General features: G+C 36.5%; 1 protein-coding gene across 2 annotated transcripts in view; it reads right to left on the reverse strand.

Moving 5' to 3' along the window:
- The window catches only part of LOC125280196 (gastrula zinc finger protein XlCGF57.1-like), a 28,910-nt gene extending 23,964 nt beyond the window's left edge, over positions 1 to 4,946 (reverse strand). Inside the window, exons 1-2 of one of the 2 annotated variants that reach the window (XM_048210557.1) lie at positions 4,818 to 4,946; positions 3,769 to 3,989 (exon numbers count right to left, since the gene is read on the reverse strand). In XM_048210557.1, coding sequence (XP_048066514.1) covers positions 3,769 to 3,989; positions 4,818 to 4,930 — 334 coding nt within the window. In that variant the 5' untranslated portion in view covers positions 4,931 to 4,946. The remainder of the gene's footprint in view (positions 1 to 3,768; positions 3,990 to 4,817) is intronic. The other variant, XM_048210565.1, reaches the window with a different exon arrangement.
- Between the last annotated feature and the right edge of the window lie 7,830 nt (positions 4,947 to 12,776).

Genomic DNA, 12,776 nt, shown 5'->3' on the forward strand with positions numbered 1-12,776 from the left:
GGTAAGTAGCAGGTTGGAGTCCTTGAGGTAAGTATACATGAGTCTGTATAACAAACAAGACAGGACAACTATTGTGTGTGTGAGTGTGGGCTATATAGTGCTTGTGCTTGAGTGGATGATGACGTGCAGGTGGCGGTGATTAGAACTCCGGTGATTGAGTGCGTGGGTATTGCAGGGAGGTGGAGCCTGACGTGTCCGTGACAGTAATGTAGAAAAGCAAACTAATGATATTAATTGCTATTATGTATGCATGTATACTTAACCATGTTAAAGTAATTTGTATATGACTACTTTACTTACAGTATATGTTAACTATTAAACTGTGGTGTATAGTATATTAAAGTAACATAGAGTAGAAAACATTTATGTATTAGATACAAGAGAATTGTAATGTTGTAGATAAGGCATGTTTTACAGACAAAAACGAGACGGACACAGAGGAGAAGAGCCAAGAGGAGAGCTAACAGGAGGAAAAGCAGGCTACGTCAGAAACACCTTAAAAGGATGGTGGAAGACTTGGCAGCTCTCCAACTGATGACAGCAGAAGAGAATTTAACATCGGCAGTGAACTGTTTGAGTATAAAAGACTGATGAGAAGACTGGCCAGACAGATACTGATTGAGCAGTGTCTCTCGTCTCGACGCGAGAAACCCAGCTTTTTACACCTTTGATTGAAACTTTGCTTTGTTTTGATAACTTTGTTAATAACCTTTGTTTGCCTTTACTTTTGTTAAATTGTAATTAAAACTATTACTACATTAATTGCAAATAATTGTCTACCGATATTCTTATTACTAAACCCTTGAGCACGAACAGACCACAGAGAAGTCTTCTGAACATATTGTAAGTATTGTTTGAATGCTTATGATTTAGGGCAGATTTGACTTACTCAACCTAACCTGAGAATAATAAATAATAAGGTTAAAGGTGTTAAGGTAAAAGTTACCCACCATAAAACATACTGTATACCATGATAAAAGCTTCAGCAATTAATCACAACATGAAAATTTGATACCGTCACATAATTCCATATAAAGAATATGGCACTTCAGTCAACATACACTCGGAAAACATGCATTAGTGAGAGAAAGGTTACATTACACACACATTCCAGCATGGCTAAAATTATCTCTCATCTGTGTCTCTGACATAGGACACACACACATACATATGTACACAAAAAGAATAGACATGCAAAGGACAGAGTATAGAAACACAAGGAAGGGAATAAACAAATAAAACGGAAGAACCCCATCCCATGATATGTCCACGCATACTATGTGTTATTTAACGCCAATGTGTGCATTTAAAATGAGCTACAACCATCTAAAAAGAAAGCCTAACAAATCTCCATTTTCGGGTTGGTGTCAGGTTTGTAACAATGAAAAACTGTAACGAAGGCGGGACTCCGAGTAAGATCCAAATGCAGCGTTTTATTAGAAGTGAGCGTGGTCGTACAGGCAGGGTCAAACAGGAACAAACAGGAGCAATAAGGAACAGGCAGAGTCGCAGTCAGGGTACAGGCAAGGATCGAGGCAGGCAGGGTCGTAAAACAGGAATCAGGCAAGATCAATCACAGACAGGCAAACAGGATACAAGGAAACGCTCAGAAATGTAACACGAGTGAAAACAAGACTTCGCTGTGAGGTGGTGTGTGAGTGAAAGTCCTTTATAGTCCTGTTAATGTGCTGCAGCTGGGTGTGGTGATTACTAGTGAAGTGATTGGTGGAGTGAGTGGAGGTGATTGGCAGAGAGGATTATGGGGAATGTAGTCCGGGAAGTGACAGGACAGACGGTGATCATAACAAAAACTATGTAGTAAAGGTTTGCATGCCGTCTGCTGTTTTGTCACCGAAAGAGCGCTCAAGAGCGGGAGTGCACTCTTTCAGTTTCAAAACGGAACTCAAAATGAAGGTCTTACGGGTTTGGGACAACATGAGGATAAGTAATTAATAACAGAAATTTAATTTTTTGGGTGAACTAAACATTTAACGATAATAAAATTTTAAACGATAATAATAACCATCAGGACAAGTTATCATGGTTTATTGTGACACAGGCAAGTCCCATCTCTAATCTGAATCATGCTTGAATATGACAAAAGTGGAAATGAAACTAGACAGATGACTAAATATATAATCTAATGTCAGTAACAAGCTGAAGTAATCAAGAAATCCAGTTTTGCTAACCTAGTAACAGATGGGTTTGTTGAATCATACATATAAAGAACCAATCATATTGGATAAAAATTATGTAATGAATCATGTCATCATGTTTATTTCTCTCCTTCATCAGTGCTTTTGTGTTGTGAAGCAGACGTTCGTTTGAACTGATGTTGACAGTCAACCTCCCTTCAGGGGCGGAGCCAGGGGGTGGCCAGGGGTGGCCGTGGCCACCCTTGGCCTAAGCTTGGCCACCCCTTTGGCCACCCCGCTCACAATTGCTGTTTCTGTCTACTTTTTTTGTTGACAAGAATTGCGTTTATTTAAATGCAGAGCCGCCTCTTTAAGACCACGAAAAATGGGAGACTTTTCAGACGCGCACTCCAACTTCGCCTCAGCGCCAGGAGCAAGTCAAACATGCGCGGAAATGATACAGGTGCCGAATGAGCTTCAGCAGAACAACAGTGAACGGTGAACATTATATATAGCTATAGCTTACGTAGAACAGCTTACAGCTGTTTCTCAGCTGGTGGGTTGCAAGACCGCGCACTTTTCAGTCACGCGCAAATATGGTGCGCTGTACTCACTATAAATGCAACGTCGTAGTTTTGTCGTCTATTAAGTCATGAAATAACAAAAAAGGCGATTAAAGCTGCGTTAAAACTGCATGCATGTAGGCCTATATATGCGTCACATGTCTGTGGACTAAAATATTCTGCTATGTGAGATCACAATATAAGGCACAAGCTTATATGTAATTTTTTTAAATAAATGCGAGAACTGTGCATTTGTACTAGAAGATGCTAATTTTGCGTTAATTTATAAAGTACAAATAAAAATGTATCACATTTAAATGTATCAGCAAATGGGAATTCAAAAGAGAACACATTTTTTTTCTTTGTAGGCCTACTAAGTTTAATTTTAAGTATGATAGAACTGTTGCAATTATTTATTTTGACAATACAGAACGTTAAACATTTAGTGTTTACTTTTTTGGTTACTTTTTGAAACAGACAAACTCAGAATTGTTGAAGAGTTCATTGATTATACATAAAATTCAATGAAGGTTGAATAATCTTTGAAGTACAGTATGTAGTAATCTGTCTCATCCATGGAGATGCAACAATGAAGAACAAGTTATTGGGGGTTCTGAGAACCAGAAGTGACTGAACAAGTTTAAATTTAGCTATAGTGTGAACCCCTTTATTAATATTCCTGCAAGTGAGGAATGATTAAAAAAAAAAGAAGAAAAAAAAAGGGTCAAATTCACTCAGCATTCCATGATTTCAATTACTATAAGTAGGCTAAAAACTAACTGTATTCAGTTGTGTTGTAGGCACAGTCCAGTACATTATAATCACCCTAATTTTTATGTTGAAATAATTAAGATTTCTGTGCCACCCCAGACAGGTTGCTGGCCCCTGCCTGGCCACCCCTATGAAAAAATCCTGGCTCCGCCACTGCCTCCCTTTACTGAACATTTGTTTAAAATTCAATATCTATTTCATATTCTGACTGTTTATCTAAATGTGATGAAGTGCTTGAATCTTTCTAACATGAATGTTGTTCATCAACATGAATGAATGAATGAAGAATAAACACCAACCTCTTTGTTTTTCAGTATCTTCAGTATGTTTCATTCTGCAGGGTTCTGGATCACTCATGTTCTCACTGTCCTCTTTAATAAACTCAGTCTTTGCAGATTTCAGCTCTTCCTGATGCTCCTCTGATGGGAATATCCCAGCATTTATTAGGGGAATTTTAGTGTGTGATTGTTGTGGGAGGAGCTTCACTGATGATGAAACGCAGTGGGAGGAGCTGATCTGACTAAATAAAAATATATCTGTTACAGAGTGCGTTTTATATTAATGGAGAACAGAATAATCTTATCTGTATGTATATATATATATATATATATATATATATATATATATATATATATATATATATATAAGATTAATAATATTATATATATATATATATATATATATATATATATATATATATATATATATATATATATATATAAGAAAACAAATACCCTCAAGTCTGTTGTCAATTTACAGCAGATCTGAAGACATCAGCATAATAAATGAGGTGAAAACAGGAAATATTGACATGAAATAAAAGAGTATTTTTTTAGCAGTTTCTCTGTTAATATTGATGATCCTCAGACTATCAACACTCATTCAACAAGACATTCAGATCATTCACAGATCATCTTACTTTATTTGCTGTTAGAAACACATTATTTAAGTCAGGATGCTAAACGCATGTAAAATGCTCTATTAAAAGATAATACTGTTAATAATTATCACATTATGACTTTAAAACAATAATACAAAAAAACACTATTAACAGTACTAACTACCCTATAAAAAATGGTAGATCTCCTCACAGATCTCAAACTTTGACATTTGACTTGACATTAAGTAAACGTTCATACGCGAAAACGTTAAAACAATCACAAATCTCTCAGGTCTGAATTAATTTTTCCTCACATGCTCGCTGCATTTTAATTCAGTAGGAAAACGCCAGAAAAGACACATATGTGTTTGTCGCTGTGCCCGTTAAAAACAATACAGAAATTAGCCTGTAAAATGCCGTTCAAACAAACAATAAAGTGTGTTTGAAAAATATGCAAATGAGAAATACCGTGAACTGCTCTCCTCACCTCTGAAGATCGACTCTGACTGAAACTGAACGCAAACGGGGGCGCTGCAGCTCGGAGTAATGGGCGTGTCCAAGGTTTGTTTCAGGTTTCTCATTGGTGAAAGCAGCTTCTTGTTGGTCAATCTGAATCTGTGCAAGGAGAAAATACGTTAGCGATGTCACGTGTCAGAAAAAATGACACGAGCTGTCCAAAACACTTATAATAACATTATAAACTGTTTCAAGAAGCTTGTAAACACAGGGATTCACTACATTCAGGTGCTTTGAGGGATGTGTCTGGTGTTGAATCCACTTGACAATCCACTTTTTCCAAGCGAATAAACCCAGGTAAAAAAAAAAATATATATATATATTATAGTAATTTATAGTAAATACTATAGTGTTTTTGAACCATACTATAGTAAAGTACTTGAATTAATTTGTTGTGGTAATTCTATAGTTGCTGTGATAATATAACAACTATAGTAATATAAACAAATTACCTTACCCAATGCTGTACTAAGTTTTCTACAACTATATGGTATATTATACTACAATATACACTACAGTTTACTGTAGTAAAAACTAAAGTATACTACAGTATTTATTACAGTTTATCAGTTCACTATAGTTAGTACTACAGTATGCTGTAGCATTCATTAACAAAGTGTTGTAAATACTATAATATATACAGTATACTACAATTTACTATATGGTTAAAAAAAACACTATACTATTTACTATAGTATTTTTTCACCTGGGAACACAAAGGCAGGGCAATAATTTGGATTAAAATATTAATTCAGATGAAATATATAGGCTATAGTTTTCAGTCACGTGACTGTCGCGAAGCCCTGGAGGCAAACATCCATGTTCTGCAGTACAAGCATGTCAATTGTCCACCTTTAAAACAAAAAATATGTGAAATAGATACAAGTTTTGGGCACTTGTGTTTCATATACAGCACCTGCAGTGATACCAAACAATAAAAATGTGAAAAACAATAAATGTTAAATTAAACAAAGTTTAACACTAAACGATCTCGGTTTTATTTTAAATCGAGTTGCGTTGCACTATAAGTGAACTACAATTCTCAAGCAAAACAACTCCTTAGGGCTTGTTTACTCCTGGTCACTTCACGCGTTTAGTTACCGGCAGCTGTGACAACTTACGTTTGTTCAATCTGAGCCCTAAATAGCAAGACAACCAGAGGGTCTAACATGCGTTTCATCCGTCTAGTTTCACGGCGTTTATTAAACAACAACAACTTGCACAACTTATGTTAAGATTTTCCATTACAGCATTTAAAAACTTGCAATGTACACTACAGTTTCTGTGCTCATGGTGTCCCAGACACAAATATTTTAATGATTTATAGAAGATGAATCGCTGTCTGGCCATCTGGGATTTTGGTTAGGATTATCATTTTTTGGTAGGCCTATTATAGCATCATCTTGTTTGTAGATGCCTTCTTGTTACACATATTTAGCCAATGTATTGAATATAATGCATGCAGTGTTATTTATTTTTGTTTCTAATAAATGCTTTATACTGTATTGGTAGAGATGTACAGTAATTGTTAGTCATGTATGTGTGTGTGTGCTACCCATGAGAAGGAGGAGCAGAAGTGTGTGTGTTCAAGGCCACACAACTGTGATTAAACTGAGGTTTACTCTTAGAAACTTGGAAATCAGACAACTTGGTTGAATTTATTGGTGTTCGAGGGCATGAAATGGCGGATATCTTGCCCCTGTGAGGCCTTGAGAAGGATCTTGGAAAGTCCGGGAAAGTTACAGCTTACATCATTCAAGAAGAACAATGGGAAACAATAGTAGTATATCCTCCTGGAACCCGGGAATAGACTTCTGTCCTCTGTAGTGGACATTATATTTTAGCGATTTTTTCTGACATCATACGTGTCACAGTTTTAATGTCCTGTAAAGAGCATATTCAGGGCTTTGCAGAGATACCAAATTTTTAGAGGTTTCGCCATGACAACAACTTCTTGGTCTTTAAATATGACTGATGCTACTGTAGGAAGAGAAGTTTTAAAAAATTATAGAACATAAATAAGTGGTGTATTGCTATTCAACACATTTTTTAACTTTGGAGAAAAAAAAACATTCTTAAAAATATTTTATTTCTGTAGGCTACATGAACACCAATATACTATCTTCATTAGATTGTATTAAACTAGTTATAAGTTAAACTAATAACAGTTTCATGTAGTTTATTTTATTAACTATAATTTTTGTGAGTAGAATACTATTTTAACTAGCTTAAGAGTTTCAGTTTGCTCTGAAATATATGTTTAAACTTTTTTTTTTATCATCTTTTTTTCATGCATGGGTTCTTATAAATATTTTTGTAAATATATAACATGCAGAGAGCTAGTAGAATTAACTCACAAAAAAATAGATGACAATTGTTTTGCTTTGTTTACAGATGAGGGAGTAAGTTCTTCATGTGTGTGGGTGTGTGGGGGGGTGTAATAGGAATCTTGCCTAGGGTGCCAAAAAGGCTAGAAACGGCCCTGTATATCCTTCTTCCTTTCCTGCAAAATGCTCGCTCTGTCTGGATGCGTTTAAATCTGTACTAAGGATGCGTTTCTGTCACGTATCAGGCATGCACACTTCAATAAGCCGTCAGAAATGCGTTTACATGCCGCGCGAAATCTGTGTAAGAGCCAAAAAAATGACCTGTTCCGACCAGTTTATGCTTTTAAGCCATTTATGACCTTGCTCCAGTAAAGAAATAAATGACTTACTGCGTTTACATGACCATGTGTGTTGTCGGCTTATTTAGCCTAATCGACTTAAAGGGTTAGTTCACACAAAAATAAAAATAATGTCATTTATTACTCACCCTTATGTCTATGAAATGAAAATTAGCACTCTTATGGAAATATGATATTTTGTAATTACCATTTAAATCGGATTCATTTTCAATTGTTTGTTATAAATCAACATGTCAGGAAAATGTTGTGGGGTTTCAAATCAAAATATGACTTTCTGTTATGAAACAGGACATTGATTTCATACATGACCTCTGTAGAGGACACCAGGACTTAAATCATGTTTATCAGGCATTGTAGGAGATACAACAAGTGAATAGGGAAATAAATTATATATCAATATTCCTATTGATTATTAGGTATTATTATGAAAATGTTGCCAATTATTATTCCCATTATTACACATCTTTTTTCATTACATATTGCTCCAAGAACACATTAATATGCAAATTAGATATTGATGCATTGTATTGAATGGGAAAACCCATGTATGAATATTTTACCCACATATTGCATAAAGTAAAATGGTATATCAATTCATTCCATTATATTTTTCAAGTTGAGAATCATCTTTGTACAAAGTTTAATTAAAAACAGTCCTGAAGCCTAAAAATTAATTGGTGATTTAAAAAAAAAAATCCCCTATACATGCAATTTCATGCCATGTTATTTTTTAAACAATTTAGTCCAGGAGGATAAAAGACTGAAGAGTTGATTGCCTCTTTGACACCTATACCCACTGAACACATCTGAATGTTCTCCAAATTTTCAGTGTTGGTTTGGGGAATATAAAAAAATGTCCAGTTTTCTTGACATTAGAGGAACGTGTTTTAAAAGGAATGATGATACTCAAACGTTCTTTCAACTTTTGATTTAAAATTCAGCATTCTTGGAACGTTGCTTTGTAACATTCCAAGAACATAAAAAATCCAGTTTCCTCAACATTAGTAGAATGTTATTTAAAGGTTAGTATGATGTTTCTGAAACATTCTTTCATTCTTTCAAACTCTTGTTGTGAACAAGCACTGAAAAAAGAGAAATAAGAACACAAACTACAGCTTTCTTCAGCCCCAGCGTTAGATGAACTAAAGATAAAAGACATTAAATCTCTGAAGATCTCAGCAGAGGAGGTTTTATCAACTCCACAAACAGCATTCAGTTCATAACATTATGTATGGTTTAGCTCTTCCTCCTCTGGCTGAATTTATTCATTTTAATCTATTGAAAACAGAGTAACTAAAGGTGAAACTAGAGCAGCTTCCATTTAGGAAAACTTCCTTTGATCAAGCTGATTTTTTGTTTTGTTTTTTTCATTCAGAACATCACATCAATGGTATTCTGTACTGTAAAGAATACAATCAATGTTTAACTCATTTAAGTATAATTATAAGAAAGAGCTTCTTCATAATCAAAATGTGACGATTAATAAGCATGTTTACATACACACCAGTAACCTGATAACTCACAAATATCGGTTTAATGAAACCAGTTTTCCCCGTTTACATGCAAACCAGTGAACTGACAAAGCAATTAAACCGTGTTTACATGACTTTATAAATAAATCTGATTATTTCCCTTTAGTGATGTCAAAAATATTCCATATGTCAGTTGTCAAATAAAGCTTGCAACATGTCAGTGAGAAACTTACAGCTCATATATTATTCTCTCATGCAGTTACAGATACAGTGTTTTGACTGAACCACTTTCTACTTCTGCTGCACGAGAGATGAGAACACATTTTTACAATTTTCTGGGTCTTGAAAGAGTCTGCGTTTGTGATATTTCCTTATTCCTTTCCTGCAAAACGCTCACTCTGTCTGGATGCGTTTAAATCTGTACTAAGGATGCGTTTCTGTCTCGTATCATACATGCACACTTCAATAAGCCGTCAGAAATGAGTTTACATGCCACGCAAAATCTGTGTAAGAGCCAAAAAACGACCTGTTCTGACCAGTTTATGCTTAAGCTGTTTATGACCAGTAAAAGAAATAAACAGTTACCGCGTTTACATGACCATGTGTGTTGTCGGCTTATTTAGCCTAATCGACTTAAAGGGTTAGTTCACACAAAAATAAAAATAATGTTATTTATTACTCACCCTTATGTCTACATGCGTAAGAACACATCTTCAAACCACAAATTAAGATATTTTTGATGAAATCTGATGGCTCAGTGAGGCCTCTATAGGCAATACCACTGAACTTCTCAAGATGCAGAAAGCTAAAAAATGTTCAGTAGTTCAATCTTAACATTATAAAGTGAAAAGAAAACTTTTTGTGTGACAAAATACAAGAAATAAATAATAATGACTTTTCAATGACATCTAGTGATGGCCAATTTCAGAACACTGCTGTGAATCTTTTGTTTCGAATCATGCCACCAGAGTCACGTGATATGATGAATGAAGACAGAGAGTCAGAAGTGTAATCAACTGAAGAAAACTTTACTGAAGAATAGTTTCATTTTCAATTATACACGTTTCAAAGTCTAGCTACGTTAATACTTTCAGATTAATTGACTCTGATTGGCTAAGAAAAACAGACAAACATAGTAATTTTCAACACATGGACTGATAGACAGAAGCAACCTGGATTTAGGCACATTGTGACCTTTTAGGTCAGGAAAAGGCGCCGGCAGGTCCCAAGTAGACTGACAGTCCTTCACCAATACAGGACCTGCACACATACACAGGATTCACAGCTTCTTCAAGGTTGGAGTTGCTCTGAGCTTTAACTATAAACAGGAAATATTCCAAAAACATACTGATGACATGTTCTTGTCTTTGTGAGAAATACAGATAATATTCGTCATTATTCTTTGGGAAAATACAGAGCAAGGTAAAACTCTTGTCACGTATCCCAAGAGCTGTAGTGTCCTTTGTGACCCTAGTGGTCTTGGTCAGCTAGGAAAACATATATTTGTCTGAACACATATTCATGGCCTCTTAAACAAGTCTATTGTTCATCCATCAAACACAGACATTATAGAGAATACCAGTAAAGAACATTTCAACAACCAAACAATCATTTCTATGGTTGCATTTACTTGAAAGAAATCATTAAAATCATTTAATACATAAAAGGTTTATATCGTGATTAAAGTCCATGTACAGCCATATTAAAGTATGTGTTCTGGAGTTTGTTACACCACAGAAAAAGGTGTAATTAAACACCCAGCCAAATTTGAATGATTAAAAAAATATCGCTAACTAAATGAAGTTACCAAAATCGTGAAAAAATAAGCAGTATTCTCTGCTCTCAAACGCAGGGGGCGTGTCCACTGTCAGCGCTGAAACCACACCCACTCACAAGAGCTGCCGTCTCAACTTCTCTAAGAGTCAAACATACTGATGCATATAAACAAAAGAATCACTTACAGGGTTGGAAAATTTAGTAGAGTGACTGTGGATTTAACACGGTTTGTTGATACGGGAAGAAGGAGGCGGGAATCGGCGAACTTTAATATAAAAAAAAACAAATACAAAACGAAAGTAAAATGCCGGCAGTTCCTCACAGACAACTGCTGACCACACAAACATAAAATAAAGTCCAGGCCTGGTCCTCTCTCGTCCTTCACTGTCGTCGCTCCTCCTTTTATGCTTCTGGAGATCCTCCGTGAGAGACTCTAACCCTCTAACTAACATGATTCTTTTGTGAATCATCAGATCCTTCAGTCCATCCTCTCATCACTGGGCAACTGGACTTCTCTGGTTCGAATCCCATCTCACAGGAAGGTCTTTCAGGGTTGCCTGGAGAGGGAGGGTATCCAAAACGTATCAACTGACCACAGGGGTTCCTCAGGGTTCAGTTCTTGGACCCCTCCTCTTCTCCATTTACACTACATCACTTGGTCCCATCATTCAGGCACATGGTTTCTCCTACCATTGCTATGCTGATGACACACAACTCTTCCTTTCATTCCAACCAGATGATCCCACAGTAGATGCACAAATCTCAAGCTGTCTGGCGGACATCTCGGCATGGATGAAAGAACATCATCTACAGCTCAACCTGGCAAAGACTGAGCTTCTCATCTTCCCTGCCAATCCGACTCTAAATCACGATTTCAGCATCCAGCTTGGCACATCCTCAATTACCCCATCAAATTCGGCCAGAAATCTTGCAGTAATCCATGATGACAAACTGACCTTCAAATACCACATTGCGAAGACAGCTCGGTCATGCAGATTTGCACTATGCAATATCAGAAAAATCAGGCCCTTCCTAACAGAACATGCAACACAACTTCTGGCCCAGGCCCTGGTCATTTCTAGGCTTGATTACTGCAATGCTCTTCTGGCTGGACTGCCATCATGCACAATTAAGCATCTACAAATGATTCAGAATGCTGCAGCATGTCTCATCTTTAACAAGCCCAAAAGAGCCCACGTCGTGCCTCTCTCCATCTCTCTGCACGGGCTACCACTTGCTGCTCGCATCAAATTCAAGGCGTCGATGCTTGCTTACAGATCCACCACAGGCTCAGCACCCTCCTACTTCCACTCACTCTTACAAGTTTACACTCCTACCAGAAGCCTGTGATCACTAAAGGAGCGAAGGCTTGTGGTACCATCACAGAGAGGCACAAAATCACTCTCCAGGACATTCTCGTTCACTGTTCCTTGCTGGTGGAACGATCTTCCTGCCTTCATCCAGAATGCAGAATCCCTGGCAATTTTCAAAAGACAGCTGAAAACTCATCTCTTTCAGCACTTAACCTCATCCTAAAAAAAAAAAAAACTTCTTATTCCTATCCTTTCACTTCCTCTAATCCCTCTCTATTGTAGTTTATGATACTCTGAGCACTGCCTAAAACTTGTATTGTGAGCACTTCTTGTGTCCATGTGCCTCGTCATCACGACTTGCTTGTTGTATTCCTCACTTGTAAGACACTTTGGATAAAAGCATCTGCCAAATGAATAAATGTAAAACGTAAATGTATATTGCCAAAAGTATTGGGACACCCCTCCAAATCATTGAATTCAGGTGTTCCAATCACTTCCATGGCCACAGGTGTATAAAATCAAGCACCTAGGCATGCAGACTGCTTCTACAAACATTTGTGAAAGAATGGGTCACTCTCAGGAGCTCAGTGAATTCAAGCGTGGTGCTGTGATAGGTTGCCACCTGTGCAATAAGTCCATTCATGAAATTTCATCACTACTAAAT

This window comes from Megalobrama amblycephala, linkage group LG1, assembly GCF_018812025.1.
Source record: "Megalobrama amblycephala isolate DHTTF-2021 linkage group LG1, ASM1881202v1, whole genome shotgun sequence".
Taxonomy (NCBI): domain Eukaryota; kingdom Metazoa; phylum Chordata; class Actinopteri; order Cypriniformes; family Xenocyprididae; genus Megalobrama; species Megalobrama amblycephala.